At 47.0% G+C, this 15,633-nt stretch overlaps 1 protein-coding gene across 1 annotated transcript in view; it reads right to left on the bottom strand.

Moving 5' to 3' along the window:
• Nucleotides 1-473: 473 nt before the first annotated feature.
• Nucleotides 474-15,633, bottom strand: part of LOC108792271 (protein kinase C-binding protein NELL1-like) — a 187,751-nt gene continuing 172,591 nt past the window's right edge. Inside the window, exons 7-8 of the mRNA XM_018563012.1 lie at nucleotides 15,159-15,383; nucleotides 474-529 (exon numbers count right to left, since the gene is read on the bottom strand). Of these exons, the coding sequence (XP_018418514.1) occupies nucleotides 479-529; nucleotides 15,159-15,383 (276 nt within the window). The 3' untranslated portion in view covers nucleotides 474-478. The remainder of the gene's footprint in view (nucleotides 530-15,158; nucleotides 15,384-15,633) is intronic.

Raw genomic sequence — 15,633 nt, 5'->3', positions numbered from 1 at the left:
GGACCTTTCTAAACCAAAGTTGGGAGACGATGAGATGCGACATTGTTTTTTTTGCTCTTGACTTCTGAGATCTTCCGAGAAAATCGACGTCATGGGTGTCCACATTCGAAAGAATAAAATAAAAGACATCAAACCTTTACTAGGAAAAGATTCCGTGTTTTTTGTTGATGGAACAGGTAGAACGTTGGTGACTCACAACATTGATATTGACTATTTTTGCTGGAGATTCGAGCTTCAGTCCTTTTTCTGATGAAAGGAACCTTCCATCAGCCCAAAAACAGAGGTGGGAGTGGCCAGACGTGATGGATAGAAGGTCCCCTAGCAACTGCCAAACATCTTCTGAAGACTTTGGTAATTGTCCGTTTGTATAAAATGTTGTCTTGTGTTTTATACTCTCTTATCGATGGGAACTGCATCAGTTTTGTTTTGTTTTTTTGTTTTTCCTCTGAAACAAGAGTCCGTGTTTTTAGACCTTTTTTTAGTTATTGTGAAGGCATTCTAGGTCCACTGAACAGCAGGTGCTTCCGTTCTGTGTAGAAAGACAAAAAAACAAAAAAAAAAACACATTATTTTCATTCAATTGCTTCTAGAAACCTTTTAATTAACTTTGTATTCCCCGATTCATCTCATTTCATTGCTTCTACTATCATTTTTCTATTTGTTTTTACAGTGTTCATAAAAGACATGGGAAGGGGGGAGATTCTTCACATTAAAAAAAATGTAGATAACATATACAGTCACGGCCACAAATATTGGCACCCCGGCATTTCTGGCAGAAAATGTCATTATTTATTACAGGTATTTATAGAGCGCCGACAATTTGCTCATAGTTTACACTTTACATAGTTGCACATTCACATCAGTCCCTACCCTCAAGGAGCTTAAAATCTAAGCTCCCCATCTCACACACAGGGCCAATTCAGAGAGGAGCCAATTAACGTTCCAGCATGTCCTTGGAGTGTGGGAGAAAACCGGAGTACCCAGAGGAAACCCACACAGGGAGAACATACAAATTCCTTCGAACCAGGGACCCTCAGTCAGTGCTGCAAGGCAGAAGCGCTAACCACTACGCCACTGTGCTGCCCATAATTGTTGCATTTACAAATGTTCTCATGTTTATTTCTTTTGTTTGACACAATATGACTTGTTGACAAGCTTTTTGGTGCAGCTCATCATTCTAATGTTTTCAGGGAAAATTAGGTGGTTAAAGGAGAACTATGAGGGGGGGTGCTTTTCATTCACCTCATAGTTCTAGCCGACCTGTGACAATGAGACTGTCACAGGTCGGCTCAGTAGATCGGGAGGTGAGCGAACACATACCGGCGTTCGCTCACCTCTCGATCCTGTCACGGCTCTCTGCCGTGACAGGGGAGGGGCTGGATTCGCCCCTCCCTGCTCCGATCCGCCAGCGCTGATTGGCAGAACGCACAGGGGAGGGGGCGGGTCAGCCGTCACTCACGCAGCTGGGCGGATCCCGGCATTATTGTCAGGATCTGCTTCAGCTGCGGCGTCTCAGTATACCACGAGCTACAGGGTTGTGTCCTCCCGTTACTCTAAGGAGAACTATGGGGAAAAGCCTTAACCCTATAGTTCTCCTTTAAAAAAAAAAAAAAAAATTGTCACACGTGGGGGGTCACTGATGTCTTGGGGTTGCTTTGCTGCTTTTAGGCGCTGGATGTCCTGACTGTGTGCACGGCATCATCTGAAGACTACCAAATAATTCTGGGGTGCAATGTAGGGCCCGGTGTCAGAAAGTTGGGTCTCCGTCAGAGGTCATGGGTCTTACAGCAAGACAATGACCCAAAGCACACGTCATAAAGCACCCAGAAATGGTTTCATAGCGCTGGAGAGTACTGGACTGGCCGACAATCAGTGGCGGGGGATGCGACCTGCACCTGGAGCACCTGGACACCATTGGAGCCCCCCCTCTGAAAAGTCGGGCACTCGGTCAAGGACTGAGAGCCCGATAGTTGCAGGAGAGAGGAGGGGACTCGGTGGAATACCTTATCCCGCTGGGTAACGTCCCCTTCTCTCTCTGCCATCGTCCATCACCAAGATGGCCGCCGACAGGTAACAGCGGTACCGCGCGTGGCGTCATCACGCGTACAAAATGACGTCACTGCTGGATGTCGCCCAATACCGGCACCAGGTGTCACCCCACCTCGGGACGCCTCTGCCAGCAATGAGTCCAGATCTAAATACCATAGAGCACCCTCAGGGTCTGTCTGATATAAGTCCAGTCTGCAGTCTCTGAAGCAGGGGTGGGGAACCTCCGGCCCTCCAGCTGTGGTGAAACTACAAATCCCATGAGGCATTGCAACACTCTGACAGCCACAGGCATGACTCCCACAGGCAAAGGCATGATGGCATTTGTAGTTTCACCACAGCTGGGGTGCCGAGGTTGCCTACCTCTGCTTTAGGTCACATGAGGTAACTGTGAAAAAGCTGTGTACATTTCATGGCCAGAAAAACTTTTTTTTGGTGATTTTTAGTAATTAAGGATATCAGGCACATTCCCCATTACACAGATGACCACTAGAGGGAGCACTGGAAAACCTTTTACATAAAATACAACAAATAAAATATGGACCAGCAAGCACAGAAAATGTGCAAGTTCAGATACATTGCAATCAGCCAAATGTTACAATGATTCATAGAACATGAGCACAGAAAATACACATTGATGTCCCTTCTAATTAGGGATGCACGGATTTATCGGCCGCCGAAACATATCGTCCGAAAATGGCACTTTTGGCAAAATGGCAAAAGTGCCATTTTCCTGCCGATACATCGGCGCATCCATTCTTTCTTTCCTCCCCGCTGGGCGCTTCTCTGTGTCCCAGCGGGAAGGAGAGAAACTGTGACAGCCGGCCGAGCGCTGCGGGAGGAGAGCGCTGTGAGGGGCCGGCGTCTCTCCTCCCACACCGCTCGGCCGCCTATCACAGTCCGGCAGAGCGGTGTGGTGGCGGAGACATCCCGCGCTGTCACAGGAGGCTGAGCTCTCCTCCCCGCACCGCTCGCTCAGCCTCCTGTGACAGCGTGTCAGAGAGGAGAGCAGGTACAAGCAGTCATGTGATCAGTGTTCGCCGAGTGTTTGTACATAATTGAGGACAGAGTGTGGTTATTATATCCTCAATTATCACATCTACATCACGTCCTGTCCATTCATAGTTGTAGTTATAGTAAACAAACTCTGTCCTCATGTTATGAATGATCAGGAACACTCAGTATAGAGGATTCCTGTTCAATCATAACAGGGGCTGCAGAATAAGAGATTGGGGACTGTGTGTGTCTCTGAGGACTGTGTGTGTCTCTGAGGACTCTGTGTGTGTCTGAGGGCTGTGTGTGTCTCTGAGGACTCTGTGTGTCTCTGAGGGCTCTGTGTCTCTGAGGGCTCTGTGTGTCTCGGAGGGCTGTGTGTGTCTCTGAGGACTGTGTGTGTCTCTGAGGACTGTGTGTGTCTCTGAGGGCTCTGTGTGTCTCGGAGGACTCTGTGTGTCTCTGAGGGCTCTGTGTGTCTCTGAGGGCTCTGTGTGTCTCTGAGGACTCTGCGTGTCTCTGAGGACTCTGCGTGTCTCTGGGGACTCTGCGCGTCTCTGGGGACTCTGCGCGTCTCTGGGGATTCTGCGCGTCTCTGGGGACTCTGCGCGTCTCTGGGGACTCTGTGAGTCTCTGGGGACTCTGTGTCTCTGAGGACTGTGTGTCTCCGAGGACTCTGAGCGTCTCTGGGGACTCTGTGCGTCTCTGAGGACTCTGTGCCTCCGAGGACTCTGAGCGTCTCTGGGGACTCTGTGAGTCTCTGAGGACTCTGTGTCTCCGAGGACTGTGTGTCTCCGAGGACTCTGAGCGTCTCTGGGGACTCTGTGCGTCTCTGAGGACTCTGTGCCTCCGAGGACTCTGTGTGTCTCTGAGGACTCTGAGCATCTCTGGGGACTCTGTGTGTCTCGGAGGACTCTGTGTCCTCAATCTCTTTTTCTATTTTAAAAGGAAAATATCAGTAGTCTGTTTAGACCCCTAATATTTCTCCGAAGCCCCTAAAAGTAATGTAAAAAATAAAAATATTTAATAAACAATGAATTAACAAATACAAAAATTAAAAAGTTTATAAGAAATAAATCAAATATTGAAAAAAAAATTGAAAAAAATTAAAATAAAAAACATTTTCGGTTTAGGCCTGACAATTTTTTTTAAATTCCGGTTTCGTTTCGGTTTAGAAATGTCCATTTCGGTGCACTTCTGGTTCTAATAACGGTGCGCACACCTCGGCAGGATAACACATGAGCAGATCTTATGATATACATGTCATGGAGTCGCTTTTGTGTTTTCTTTTGTTGTTCCCAGGATGAGGAAATGGCGCCATTTAATAAATCCAGCCGCTGTTCAATATCTATATAGCAGGAGTTAAGTATGGTCAATACTTCATTATGAGGTCGGACACTTGTGGCCTGTTAATGTGATGGGCCGGTCAGATTTATGGAGCTTTTTTATAAAGCCTTTGTAACGAGAGATGATGTTTATCGCACCCGGCGGCCCCGGAATTTAACTCTCAGGCGTAATAAAAGGCAGAGTTCTGTGTACCCAGCTAATAAGATCTTTCTACAATACACTCCGAGGGATTAGACTCTCATTCCTTCTCTTTAGCCGCCAGAAATATGAATAGTTCTGAATTAAAGCCGAACCCCGGCCTCAGCAAATACGGTCTAAATGCAATATCTACATGTGTCCTTCCTCGAATTCCTTGGTGAGCTTTGTGTATTTCCTCCAGATGTGCGCAGTAATCCAGAGGGAGACTTGGAGCTTCCCGTCATGAAGACCGGTCACCGCTGCTCTCTCTGCTTGTGCAGGGTGACTGGTTTTGTCTCCGCCCCCTCCTGAAATAAAGACCGCTCACTGCTGTTCTCTCTCTGCTTGTACAAGGTGACTGGTCTTGTCTCTGCCCCCTCCTGAAATAAAGACCGCTACCGTGCTGCGCTCTCTCTCCTTGTGCAGGGTGACTGGTCTTGTCTCCGCCCCCTCCTGTAATAAAGACCGCTACCCTGCTGCGCTCTCTCTCCTTGCGCACAGTGACTGGTCTTGCCTCCGCCCCCTCCTGTAATAAAGACCGCTACCCTGCTGCGCTCTCTCTCCTTGCGCACAGTGACTGGTCTTGCCTCCGCCCCCTCCTGTAATAAAGACCGCTACCCTGCTGCGCTCTCTCTCCTTGCGCACAGTGACTGGTCTTGCCTCCGCCCCCTCCTGTAATAAAGACCGCTACCCTGCTGCGCTCTCTCTCCTTGTGCAGGGTGCCTGGTCTTGTCTCCGCCCCCTCCTGTAATAAAGACCGCTACCCTGCTGCGCTCTCTCTCCTTGTGCACAGTGACTGGTCTTGCCTCCGCCCCCTCCTGTAATAAAGACCGCTCACTGCTGCTCTCTCTCTGCTTGTACAAGGTGACTGGTCTTGTCTCCACCCCTTCCTGTAATAAACACCGCTCACTGCTGCTCTCTTTTCTTATGCAGGGTGACTGGTCTCGTCTCTGCCCCCCCTTCTGTTGGGAACTCAGCTTCTACTGACCTAGGAACACCCCTAGAAGTACACTTCCCAGAAGCCCTTTTCCTATGCACTGTATGTGTGCAAGCTCTTGGGAATCAAGGCGTCAGTATTGTTTTGCCAGGAAATAAATCAATGTATGCATGCAGAGAGGGATAGAGAGGGGCAGGCATAGGTGTAGTTCTGTAGTCCAGCAGGCAGGGCTGACAACATTGCTTGGTATTCCCGTGAAACAGAGATGTTGTCTCGCAACCAGTATTTTTCCATCCTGGCATCCAAGGAATAAAACATGGGGAGCTCTGCCCATATTTCAGGGGATCCATTGAAAGTGAATGGGCTGCCTTATCTTAATGCACATGTGTCAATGGGCTGACTTATCTTAATGCACATGTGTCAATGGGCTGACTTATCTGAATGCACATGTGTCAATGGGCTGACTTATCTTAATGCACATGTGTCAATGGGCTGACTTATCTGAATGCACATGTGTCAATGGGCTGACTTATCTTAATGCACATGTGTCAATGGGCTGTCGATAAGTTTTACATTTCAACTTTTCAGATATTTTACGTTTTTGTACCGTGAACCTAAACTCGAGAAATGTAGAAAGCATACGAAGCCCACAGCACTAGTATGAGCCCAATTATAGAACAAGAAGCCAACATGTTTCAGGGGTCTCGGCACTGTGACGGACTGAACCGTCACTGGGGCTGCTGGGAGGAGCCTGAGGGCAGTGCTGGTGCTAGGATTCTTGCCTACACAGGCAATGTGCATTTGCCGAGCGACTGCTAGAGGTGCCGCGCGTGTCGGGATCCTCTGGCAGTCGCCGGCCAGCTAAATTAGGACCCCACCTAGAGCTTCTCCCACCGGACCAGCGCTCACTCGCCGCTGCTCTCCCGCACCGAAGGTAAGTGAAAAAAAAAAAAAACATAGCCCAAGCATCGGGGCATTTTGGCAAGTACAAGTACTTGTCAAAATGCCCTGTTTTTTCCGCCCTCACCCTGCAGCGCCCTCAGGCGGCCACCTGACTTGCCTTGCGGTAGCGCCGGGCCTGCCTGAGGGCTAGCCTCCTTCCTACTGACTATGGACCTAGAACTATGGAGATCTCCCTCAGACCTCTTGGGGTTACATGGAACCATTCTCCTAGGTTTATGTGTGGAGTGAAAATACTGCATGTTTCCCCCGACATTACATTTCAGTGACCCCGTGTTCATTATGGGCAGCAGGCTGTCTGGAGTGACCATCGTTTAGGATGATCAAGCTCTTATCTAATTAAGGAATTCCAATGCGGCACCCAGCTGTCTAGGGGTGGGAACCGTTCAACACACTGAACTCTTCTCTGATCCTGTGAGGTATAAACTCTGTGCGCTTTCTTCAATAAACCAGTTCTTGGTTTCCACTTCAACATTGGTGTTGTCTGATGATTGAGGAGTTTAGCTTTCTGTCCTAATACATTGGTTCTCTCCAATAATTAGGCAGGTTTGGGGGTGAGTACACTGGGATTCAGGTTCCAGCGGAGAGGAAGCCGATTTCTGACGGAGGTACCCAGTCGGGGTACGAGGCGGTCCGTCGCAGGCACCCCTCCTTCATTAGGGCTTAAAATGCCGGCAGCGATTAGGACACAACCTTGCTTGAAATATTGCAAGTACAAGTGACGCAGTAACGGGTCACCTGTCACTAGACTTGTGGGCCGTCAAAAAATTTGTTTCGTTTCGTTCCGTTTCGGAATATCCGTTATTTCGTATTACGTAATTTGTGTCCGAAACTCAATTCGGATTCGTACGAAATACGAATTTTCGTTAGTTTCGGCACATTTTCGTAACTTTACGAACATTTGTTATGATGAAGTTAAAAAGCAAAAATACCTTTGTTAATATTGGAGTCGATGTGGTAGTTGTTTTTGTCTCTGGGGATTCGGATTCCGGATCCGAATTTCGTATGTCGGATTTAAAAAAAACTACCATCAACTCCAATATAAATGTACTTTGCTTTTTAACTTCAATTTCGTATTTCCTGCCTGTGTATTGTAATGCAACTCTCAGCAGAATCTTGTCATGTTGTTCAACCTCATTTACAGGGGTAATATTAGTTCCTGTTTCAAAGAAATTCGGATCCGAAATTCGTTAACGGAATTTCGTATTTCGGATATAATTCGGAAACTGCAATTCGGATTTCGGATGCTTACGAATTTACGAATTTCAGGAAAATTCGTACGAATTTCGATTCGTAACGAAACGAATCGCACATGTCTACCTGTCACCCTAAACCTAGGAGCCTGTGATGTGTGTGATCAGCTTTATACATATTCACACCTGTTGGAAGTCATATTCCTCATAGGAGGGGAGAAGGAATATGTTTTATAAGCAGGTCGCCTACGTGTGTGCATCAAGGTGCCTGTAGGCCTGCGGCCGCACGGCGCTATCACTTATCCCCCTGCGCTGTACGCTCATCTGAATGTCCTTCACGCGCCGAGTCTTGTTTTCTGGCCCCGACGACAAATAAGCAAATCAAATTAACTTTCGTTTGCACACTCGCCTTGAAAAAACACAACACGCAAAATATCTGTGATTTAAAAAGCGGCGGTCCCAGCGGATGTCCACGGGGAGCAGCGGGGCAGGCAGAGTAGAGGCGCCACAGTAGAGTACACATCAGACAGCATTTTCTATAACTCAGTGCTCCCCTGAACCGCCTTTCATTAGAGTCCGAGATTGCCGAATTCTCTCTGAGCGGGAAAAATGATCAAATAAAAATGAACTTCTGACTGGGGGGCGTAAAAAGCCGAGGCAGCAGATTCTTTTTTTTTTTTAAACGCGCTCACGAGCGCTGATACAATATTCAGGAAGGCGGTCTGCCATGTGCACCCGGCTCGCTGGATTAATGGGGGATTTCAGAATTGAGAGAGATTATTTTATACATGTTTTCCCCTGGCACGCCAACATGGATGATCAGATCCCCCCCGTAATGTTAAACGAGAAGTTAAAAGGCTGCAGCAACCCCCCGGCCGGAATGTTTAAGACCGGAACCTCGAGGCTAAAAGAAGTGGTTTGACATTCTATACTGGGTTCAGTATCTGCGGGTTCGGCAGGTGTGGAGGAGGATTGCGGGGGTGGAAAGATGAGCTGGGGCACAGGTGCAGCTATTTTACAGGATGGCTGCTTCAGCATTTGGACTTGTTTTCTTTTTATTTGCAAAACTCGTTCAGTCTCCTGTAACTCCTTCTTGTATCTTGTAACATGCCCCAAAAGGAGGAGCGCCAGACCAAACAAAAGGAGTGCCAAACCATGGAAAAGAAGGGGCGCCAGACCAGACAAAGGAAGGGGCGCCAGACCAGAGAAAAGAAGGGACACCAGACCAGATAAAAGAAGGACCACCAAACACAAGAAGGGGCGCCAGTCCAGATACAAGATGGAGCGCCAGACCAGACAAAAAGACTAGACAAAAGTAGTGCCAAACCAGAGAAAAGAAGGGGCGCCAGACCAGACAAAAGGTGGGCGCCAGACCAGACAAAAGAAGGTTAATCCTCCTGTCCCATCGCACTCCTGACCGGACAAAAACCCAAATCCAACTGGGTGGGTGCGGTGGTGACAACGGATGCCTCCGTGAAATGTAGATAGATGAAAGTAGTCACTCGCACTCCATGATATTAAAGTCAATGCTGATTATTGACTGAGATAACACACATCTCCTTAGCATAGGAGATGTGTGTTATCTCAGTCAATAAACAGCATTGACTTTAATATCATGGAGTGCGAGTGACTACTTTCATCTAACAGACCATTGAAGGGGCGCCAATCCAGACGATAGATGGAGCATCGCAGCAGACAAAAGCTGTTCAGCATCTACTAAACAGATCCTTTAAACTTTGTTATGAACACAGGGCTAAAGGCAAATTTACTATGTCAGGGGCCTTCATCAATGGCGCATGATGTTGGCCCCCCACTCATTTCCCAGCAGCCTTTGCTCCGGCTCCCGCTATCTGTACTGAGTTGAGACCAGCTACAGCTTTCACTGCTGTGCTCTGTCCACGGTGACCCTTCAACAAATAATTTTTTTGGACCTCATTCTCGGTGGCGCCAAGCTGAGCTTTGTAAAGTTTGATGGCACAGACCCATTGTTGAAAAAAAGGCATAAAGGGCATCCAAAAAACACATACAAGTGACTTTACCATTGTTGTACATAAGACAACAATGGTTATAAACTGAGTGGCCAGATTATTATGACCCCCCCATCAGTACTTGGTTGGGCCGCCTGGTGACTCCACGAGATGATGAAAGGTGATGCGAGGAATCTGACACGGCACTGTTGCCCTTCTGTTGTCTTGTACCAGTCTTGCCCCTCCCCCGTTCTGCCCTAACATTGACTAGTCGCTGACGGCCACAATTCGTACTTTCAGACCCAGATTTTCGGCTGACGGTCCGGTCTTTAAACACTTTAACAATGAGCCGCTCTGGAACATGTAACGAATTCTGCTGTTTTGCTGATACTCGCTCCATGGCTCCGAGCGCCAACAATCATCCCGCGTTCAGAGTCTGTTACATCGCGTTGTTTCCCCGAATCTTCATAAACAAATCACTTCTACTGTCGTGGTAACCAACCCGCTTCCCTATTTATAATGGTCTGGCCCTCTAGCAAATTCAGCGCCAAATTATAGCTAATTAGCCTACAAACGTCAGGTGGTTATAATAATCCGGCCACTCAGTGTATATAATAATCCGGCCACTCAGTGTATATAATAATCCGGCCACTCGGTGTACATAATAATCCGGCCACTCGGTGTATATAATAATCCGGCCACTCAGTGTATATAATAATCCGGCCACTCAGTGTATATAATAATCTGGCCACTCAGTGTATATAAGAATCCGGCCTCTCGGTGTATATAATAATCCGGCCACTCAGTGTATATAATAATCCGGCCACTCGGTGTATATAATAATCCGGCCACTCAGTGTATATAATAATACGGCCACTCGGTGTATATAATAATCCGGCCACTCGGTGTATATAATAATCCGGCCACTCAGTGTATATTATCAACCCATGCAATCACTATGGGGCCTAAAGGGCATCATCCCTGACCACTTCTGTCTCCTAGTAATGTACTGACTATGCCGACAACTCGCATGCTGCCTGCCCTTGATTTAGACATACTTTATATTGAGATCAATGACAGAAAGGAGGTCGCCGGGGGGGCCCCATGATTTGTAGTTTTAGCTCCTTGGTCAAAGTGAAATGATTACCCCCTAAAATGTCTGTGTTGTTTACGTGGACATAAAAACGTGTCGGAAATTCCTCGCTCAGCTCCGAACACATCTCACGAGCTTCAGCTACAAGGAAGTCGATGTTTCTACAGGCGATGTTTTTTAAATCCTCAAATCCTTTTTCATTTCCCCTTGTCTGAAGAGAATAAAGCGATGTTGTGGCTGGTTTGTTTTTTTATCTGGTACACAAGTGTTTGGGGAGAAAAACAGAAAAGGAAAAGAGATTGAACAAAAGGAGCCTTAGTTCTGAGAAAAACGAAATCGACAGTCATTTACATGAGCTGCCCACCAGGGCCCCAGTGGGAAGTCGCCCCCAATCAATGTTTATAATGTAGCAATTCCAGCACAAGGACACAGATGAAATGTAGCGCAGAAGAAAAGAGTACCGTGCTGAGCTCCTCACCCGTCTCTGACATGTTTCAGAGGATGATTGCGACTGCTGGTGTTCTCATAAACCATACAACGTGCAACGCCACCCAACCTGACCTAAAACTCGGCTTCTCTGAGAATGGAGAGGGTTAAATGATGTTAAAGCTAGACCACCCAAAATTAATGTTTCAGCTGTTAGTGGATGTATTGACCTGGGCAGTGTCCTATATTTAATGGGGAAGCAAAACAAACGACAAACGCGCTCATCAATTCATTACCAGCTTAACAGCGAGGTGCGCACGGAAGGGCTTCAAACAGAAAAAAAGTTTACCTGGCACACTCACCAGCCGGCATGCAAAAAAACCTGTCTAACCACTAAGGTTAAAAACAGAGGTTTGGCTACACGTCTTCTGCAGAAAATGTGAAAGCCGCACAGCCGCGCCAAGGCTCCTTCCATATAGTGCGGTCCTAACTCTAAACTATGAGAGGCTCCATCTTGGAGCACATGGGGCAGAAGATTACATTGGGTGCATTGGGTGCATTTAATCTTCTGCCCCACGTGCTCCAAGATGGAGACTCTCATAGTATCCAAACCTCTGCTTTTAACCTTAGTGGTTAGACAGGCTTTTTTTTGCATGCTGGCTGGTGAGTGTGCCTATATTTAATGGGGGCACTATAGGCGAGTTCCCGGGTCTGTACACCCGCTGTGCTCATTATAAGGAGTCCTCACCATCCCTGTGCAGTGTTCTCAGGGTCACGTGTCCATTTATGAGGGGTTCCTACCATCCGGTTACTGAGTTGCCAGGTCTGTACACCCGCTGTGCCCATTATAAGAGGTTCCTACCATGCCTAAGGTAAGTACTGTGCCCATTATGAGGGGCTCCCACCATCCCTGTGCTGATTTCCGGGGTCTGTACACCCGCTGTGCCCATTATGAGGGGTCCCCACCATCTATGCACTGAGTTCCCGGGTCTCCACACTTCCTGTGCCCATTATGAGGGGCCCCCACTATCTCTGCTGAGTCTTTAATTCATTTTAAAGGGAATCTGGTACAATTATAAGGAATACACAAGGTGGACGAGAACAACCAAAACGTCCAGGTGGACAGGAACAAAGTTGAGAATTCTGAAAGCAGGACTTCACTATTGGAGTATCAAAGAACTATAAAAAGGCAGGAGTTGAGCTACCAGGTTCCATCTGTAACTACATTTTTAATCTATTTTTGTAGACCCTTTAACAGGATCATGACCGCAGTACGTAGAATAAGTCACCCAGAACCTAAACTCTGTGTTGAGAGATTGTAAATCTACATCCCCTTTTAGAGCTAGGAGCATGCAGCTGCGTGCGCTCCTAGCTCTGAGAATGCACTGCCTTTGTCGGCTCGTGTCTTTATCAATGAGGTTTGTTGGTACGCAAACTTAGTTCAGTCCAGTTATAATGTACAGAGGATCTGATCACATGGAGGTTTTATAAGTGGACATTGGCGTTGCTCATTACCACTTTGTAACCCTGAAGTTATCTGTCTATCACCTGAGCAACTGCAACTCTCCCCTGGCCATATCCGTGTGTCAATTATATCCCTCTGAGGTGTCTCTGCTCTGCAGATAAACCAAGTGCAATTATTCCTTCCCCTCCATGTACACTGACCATGTTTCCTTTTGTACTATGGATTTTGTGTTGTCTGTCCGGAGCTCTCCCACTGCTCATACCACAGAACACCTCTCCCACTGCTCATACCACAGAACACCTCTCCCACTGCTCATGCCACAGAACACCTCTCCCCCTGCTCATGCCACAGAACACCTCTCCCCCTGCTCATGCCACAGAACACCTCTCCCCCTGCTCATGCCACACAACACCTCTCCCCCTGCTCATGCCACACAACACCTCTCCCCCTGCTCATGCCACACAACACCTCTCCCCCTGCTCATGCCACACAACACCTCTCCCACTGCTCATGCCACACAACACCTCTCCCACTGCTCATGCCACACAACACCTCTCCCACTGCTCATGCCACACAACACCTCTCCCACTGCTCATGCCACACAACACCTCTCCCACTGCTCATGCCACACAACAGTCTCTTCATGCAAAAAAGATGGTCAAGGAGTGAGAGAGCCAATTAAGGTCCAGTTGATTTAAATTTGCCAACGTGAGAGCCACAGGAGTAGCTCTAAGGCATTTTGGGGGCTCACCGGTCCCCCTTTATCAGGGCTAAAGAGTGCAACATACACATAAACATTTGTCAGCAGACAATGCAAAGATAAAATACAATATAAGTATATGCTTCAAGAAATAAGATGTTAACACGATGCATATAAGATCCATAGAAAAAATGTATCAATAGAAAAAAAGGAAAATAAAAATAATAGTTATAAGGATAAACGGCAATAAGACAGATAATAGTTAGAATTTTTCTCTGAACATATTTATTACTGTTTTAATGACATCTTATTTCTTGAAGTATATACTAATGTATCTTTAAACATATGTTTTTAATTTCACTTTGCTGACACATGCTCTGATGAAGGGGGACCTCCAAAACGAGTTGGCCATTCCTGTGACTCGCTATGTTACACCAAAATCATCTAGACCTATTAAACTTAGTTGGCACTTTCATTTCATGCTTGATTTTTTTTTTTCTTTGCATCGCTACTACAGTGACCTTTTGTTGGTTGACCTGTTTTACAGAGAGCTGCCCTCACTAGTGTCTATCCCTCCAGCAACACTTCAGTCTCTTTAAGCCTCTATTAAGTCTACCAACACTATGGAAGTGTTGAGCTCCTGGTTACCCACTGGGCTCTGTGGTTCCTCCTGCCAACCCCCACATCGCTATAAGGTAGCAGTGATGTGAGGTTGGGAAGGGGGAACCACTGAGCACAGCTAGGGAACTAGAGCTCCACATTTTGGTGTCGGAGGTTTAAAGGGAAAATCCTATAGTAAGGCCTGGAGCTATGGATAGCAAAGGAATGAGCGGAAGGCCTGCATGACAAGGATGTGAAGGGGAACAATAGTTAGGAAAGGGTTAAAGGAAAGAACGAAGAGGTTATAGAAAGGTCACTTACAGGATTGGAGGAAGGGGTCGTCCAGGAGGGGCGTCAGGAAGATAGCCAGGAAGGAGGAGTCCGGAAGTCCAGTTGGGAATCCGGCAGCAAGTGAGCAACTTAAAGTGAGGAAGCTTGTCGGTAGGTTTGTCAATGCTTGGGGTTGGTGGTTTGGGTCCTTGGAGGCAGTTGTCATTGGTGGCATATCTTGACGGGGGACCCACCCGTGGTGTGTGTGTCCTCCGGTAGTCGGAGGGTATGACCGGTTAATAGGGACCAACGTGGGTCTGCGGGCAATATAGTTACGTCCCCGAGGCGGTGTATGGCGGCTGGGGGCATTCAGTTACAAGTAAAGTGCTGGTCTGTTTTTTTAGTCCTATTGCCTTCAAGGACCTCGAAACCAAGCAATTTTATACTGTATGGTTATTGGTTGTTTTTATTGGTATTTATAATGTTATTTATAAAGTTATTTATAATAAAAGGCTGCTGTGGCCAATTAAACTCCAGTCTTGTGTGGCGTATTGATTGGGGAACAAGGGATGGGGGGTTGGGATGGTAAAGAAGGTATTGGTAAATGGGCTGCGTCAGCAATGAGCGGGTTAAGTATTTAATTTCTTGTTTGAATGGAGCCCTTTTATTAATATAAAATAATTTAAAAGAAAGAATTGATTTGGTCATCATTGAATGGACATCCTTCCATGACCATTTTCCATGAACCATACAGATACGGAGGCCGACTTGTTATTGGCTGGTCTGTGCAAAAAGGGAGGGAGGACAGCAGGTAGAACATGAGAACCCCTGTATGGTCCGGTTCCTCTCAATCAAAGCAAGGACTAAGGGGCTCCGGACTTACCCACCATACTGCCCTATGGAATATGAAGGAGCTACAGTGTGTATATATATAATGTATTAAAACATAATAAGACATAGATTGTGCGCAGGAGGGCCACGTACCTTGCATATGCAGGTTGTACATGGCGTCCCAGACATCGTCCATACAGATCCACTGAGCCGTGTGACCCCCTGCCTGTCCTGGCAGGTTTTCTGAATGTCGTAAGTGATGTTATCTGCTGCGCAGGGGTCGTCCACGCAGTGCGGGCAGCATTCGCCGTCTGACATTGCCGTGTACTCGCAGCTCAGGGTTGGGCAGCTTAAAGGCCAGCAGTCCACCTCTCCAGCCTGAGCAGAACAGATAAGTAATATGGAAGAAATTAGGAGGGAAAATATATTTATTTTCTCTGACCATAAAATCATGGCACACATCAGGTTGGTATCAGTAGGGGTCATGAAGACGTCGGAAGCCTAAGTAACTCTGACCACAAGTAATAATAACAATATATACTGATTTGGCAAAACCCATTTACTATATATAATTTTAAAATATTATGTATATAGGTGCAGGCATATTTAAATTGCTGCTCAGTAATTT

The sequence above is a fragment of the Nanorana parkeri genome, unplaced genomic scaffold (genome assembly GCF_000935625.1).
Source record: "Nanorana parkeri isolate BGI_ZX_2015 unplaced genomic scaffold, ASM93562v1 scaffold622, whole genome shotgun sequence".
In the NCBI taxonomy this organism is placed as follows: domain Eukaryota; kingdom Metazoa; phylum Chordata; class Amphibia; order Anura; family Dicroglossidae; genus Nanorana; species Nanorana parkeri.
The sequence above is the reverse complement of the archived record's forward strand: the minus strand, read 5'-3'. Positions and strand labels throughout refer to the sequence as shown.